This window comes from Habropoda laboriosa, unplaced genomic scaffold (genome assembly GCF_001263275.1).
Source record: "Habropoda laboriosa isolate 0110345459 unplaced genomic scaffold, ASM126327v1 scaffold22, whole genome shotgun sequence".
NCBI classification, from domain to species: domain Eukaryota; kingdom Metazoa; phylum Arthropoda; class Insecta; order Hymenoptera; family Apidae; genus Habropoda; species Habropoda laboriosa.
Window position 1 is genome coordinate 3,475,823 of NW_017100261.1, and position 3,293 is coordinate 3,479,115.

The following is a 3,293-nucleotide window of genomic DNA, read 5'->3' on the forward strand; positions in this document are numbered from 1 at the left end:
TCTGAAAAACATTCTCTTTTTCAGAATTAAAAATTTTTTTAAAATTCTTTATCGTACTCTTTTGCATAAATCTCACTTAAAATATTTGATCTTCCAGGTAAAGAATTGAAATATCTGGCCAGATCGTCGTTAGTTCGCACATTTTCTATCCGTGTTTTTATCCTGAAGTTTAGAATTTCGTTATCAGAAAACTACTAAAATTGGACGGTAAAGTAGATTTACCAAATCTCTTTCCCCAAAAATTTCCCCGTTTATCCACCGATCGACGGGATTAAGAATATCAATCCCTGTATCTCGACCGATTATCATTCGCGCAAATAGCGAAACGACGAGCGTTCACCATCTGGCAGTCGGGTCGCGTTTCATAAAGGTCGACGAGTAAATCCAAGCCGGGGTCGTGAGTTTCTACCATTGACAAACTCCACGGGCCGTCGTGGGTTGGGTGTTTTCTTTGTGATACACGAAATTTCGATTACGCTGCGTCGTTTCGTTTCGCGGCACCGCGCCGCGCCGCGCGCGCGTTATTACGAGTCTCGCGATAACGCGATACAATTATTCGCGACCCATTTCCCGGAATTTCGGCGGACTCGGGCGTATATGTGCAGGCTGCGTTTAATGGAAAACCAGCTGCCGTCGAGTTTCCGAATGGGGGGTTAACGGGGAAGGCGAACCAGGAGCCAGACCCGTGGTATAACATTACTTCAAAGGCGCGTTAAAGTTTCTGCCATTGACTCTTTCAGTCCCCATTTCCCTCTCTCTCTCTCTCTCTCTCTGCTCTCGTTAAGCAACGGCCGATTCTCGTGAATTCACAGGCAGCAAGTGGCCTCCTCCGTTTCCGGGTTAAAGCGCCGCGACGAGCGTGTGCACTGTACGATCCCGAAAACACGTCCTCCATCTGCCAGAGAGAAATTTCCCTATTTCTACGATTTGACCCTTCAAATCCTTTACAAGTCCTCTCTCTCTCTCTCCCCCCGTATAATCCCCTCGAAAAAGGTAGAATCGTCGAGATAAATTGTGACAATAGGAAATAGAGGTGAGGTAAATGTAGAATCGAAAATCCATCGGAATCGAAATAATCGTAGTAATATATTGGAACCACCGGGCACAAAGGAGTTCGATAATTCCACCACCCTTCCGAACGATACCGCCATTAGCACCAACGGCCCATTAACGCTTCAATAAACCCAATAATCCCAGTTCCAGCCAACTTACGAATCATCCTAATTCTAACCACCATTTCCCCTCTCTATCTCCTATCTCTCTACTCACCAAAACTGACCCGACGACAATCTCGCGGACATATTGACCCATCGAAACATCAACACCACGTCTCGTCGTAAACCACCCACCGAATCCGCCCCTCTTTTCCCTCTCCCTTGAAATTCTAATCCAGCTAGAAACGTCCCTCTGGAAAATTTACTTCTGTTTGCTAGACCGGTGTGACGCTAGCTTGTCCACCGCAGACGAAACTCCACATACACACATAGATTACGAATGGTTTACCAGTTTCTTCGGTGGTGCAGGATACCGGGCTGCTGGTGACACCCTCTCCAGCTCTGGTGTACGCGAGCACCTGGACCGTGTATTTGGTGTAGGGGCTCAAGCCGTGTAGCACGGTGCTCAGTGCATGGCTGATCTTCGTCTCTCTGCCGGCTAGCTGTTCCAGAACCGCGCTCGCCGCTTCGTACAGCAACTTGTAACCTTGCACGACCCCGTGAACTTTGTCCGAAGGTGGTGGTTTCCAGGTCACCTGGATGTTCTGGCCTGTAAGGGCGGCGCAGGCGACGTTCTGCGGCGCGGCACTCGGAACTGTGTGGGAAAATCGTGTGAAATTTGTGGAATTGTGGAGAAAGGGGAACACCACTTTATACTTCACTCAGGTGAATTAATCTTTCGATGGGGGAAGATCGTGGACGAACAAAAGGGTCTACTTCGGCGACTGTGTCTGTGGAAATTGGAGGAGAGACGGGAAAAGGTAGTTACAGGTCCGGTTACAACGTGCGGGAAACGGAGGGACTAGGAGTTTTCAGTTTCGGCGGGGAAATTCGAGGATAGAATAGTAGGAGAGATTGTAGAACCGGTGTCGAGTGAATTGTTTCTGTGTTATTAATTGGACGGGGGGAATTAGGCGAGAATGTATTTTCTGCGAATGGAAGTTTCGTGCGAAGGTTTGGGGTAAGTCTGAGTGTGGGGGAGTTTTAAGGGTGACCGAGGTATGTTTGGGTTAGAGTAGAATGTTCTGGGGAAAGCTCTGTTTAGATTGTATTATCTATGGTGGAGCTTCTGTGTATTCTTCTGGATTTAGATTTTTCGCAATTTTGATTTTTGTGAAAATTTTCGTGATTTGTTGGAATCGTTAATCTAAGGATAGGTACGTGTTTGTCCGAGTCTAATGTTCCAGGAAGAGCTTCATGCTATGGTCGAGTTTCTGTGTATTCTTGTAGATTTTGATTTTTTGGCAATTTTAGTTTTTACCAAAATTTTGGGGATTCGTTGAAACATATGCTAAATGGGTAATCTTAGGATATGTGTTTGTCCGAGTCTAATGTTCCAGGAGGAGCTTCATGCTATGGTCGAATTTCTGTGTATTCTTGTAGATTTTGATTTTTTGGCAATTTTAGTTTTTACCAAAATTTTGGGGATTCGTTGAAACATATGCTAAATGGGTAATCTTAGGATATGTGTTTGTCCGAGTCTAATGTTCCAGGAAGAGCTTCATGCTATGGTCGAGTTTCTGTGTATTCTTCTAGATTTTGATTTTTTACGAAAATTTTGGGGATTCGTTGGAACTCTCGATAGGTAATCTAACTTTAGCTAGATTTCCTAGGATAGTAACTCTCGAGAGTACTCTGAAATTGCGTGTACAACTCTCAATACTGTGTTCACTGATAAATTTGACTCTCGAGAGCAATTCGGGGTAGTTCTACTCTCAAATGGACACTTTTAGCAATAGAGGTGCGAAAAGAGAGTATTTTGAACAGAGTACTTGACAATATCGCGTGAACGAAAATTGCATGTACAAAATACCGATTAAATCACATCTAATCTTACACGACTCAAAAGAAAAATCAAATCCTGTCGTTAGCTGCAGTTCAAAGCTAAACAATTCCTTTTTCACAGCCAACCATTCAAATACTCTTCTTTTCGTCGCGACAAACGTTAATTTTCCCAGCGAAAGACCAAGAAACCTACTATTTTTCATAGCCAACCATTCAAACGTGCTTACTTCCACAACGAAAAGCGTCACATTTTTCGCGCCGACGAAGGCAAACCTCGAATCTTTCACAAGACGA

At 44.5% G+C, this 3,293-nt stretch overlaps 1 protein-coding gene across 1 annotated transcript in view; it reads right to left on the reverse strand.

Annotated features, from left to right (window-relative positions):
- LOC108572696 (Down syndrome cell adhesion molecule-like protein Dscam2) overlaps positions 1–3,293 on the reverse strand; it is a 143,867-nt gene that overhangs the window by 18,573 nt on the left and 122,001 nt on the right. The window contains exon 20 of the mRNA XM_017934968.1: positions 1,504–1,809. Within this exon, the coding sequence (XP_017790457.1) occupies positions 1,504–1,809 (306 nt within the window). The remainder of the gene's footprint in view (positions 1–1,503; positions 1,810–3,293) is intronic.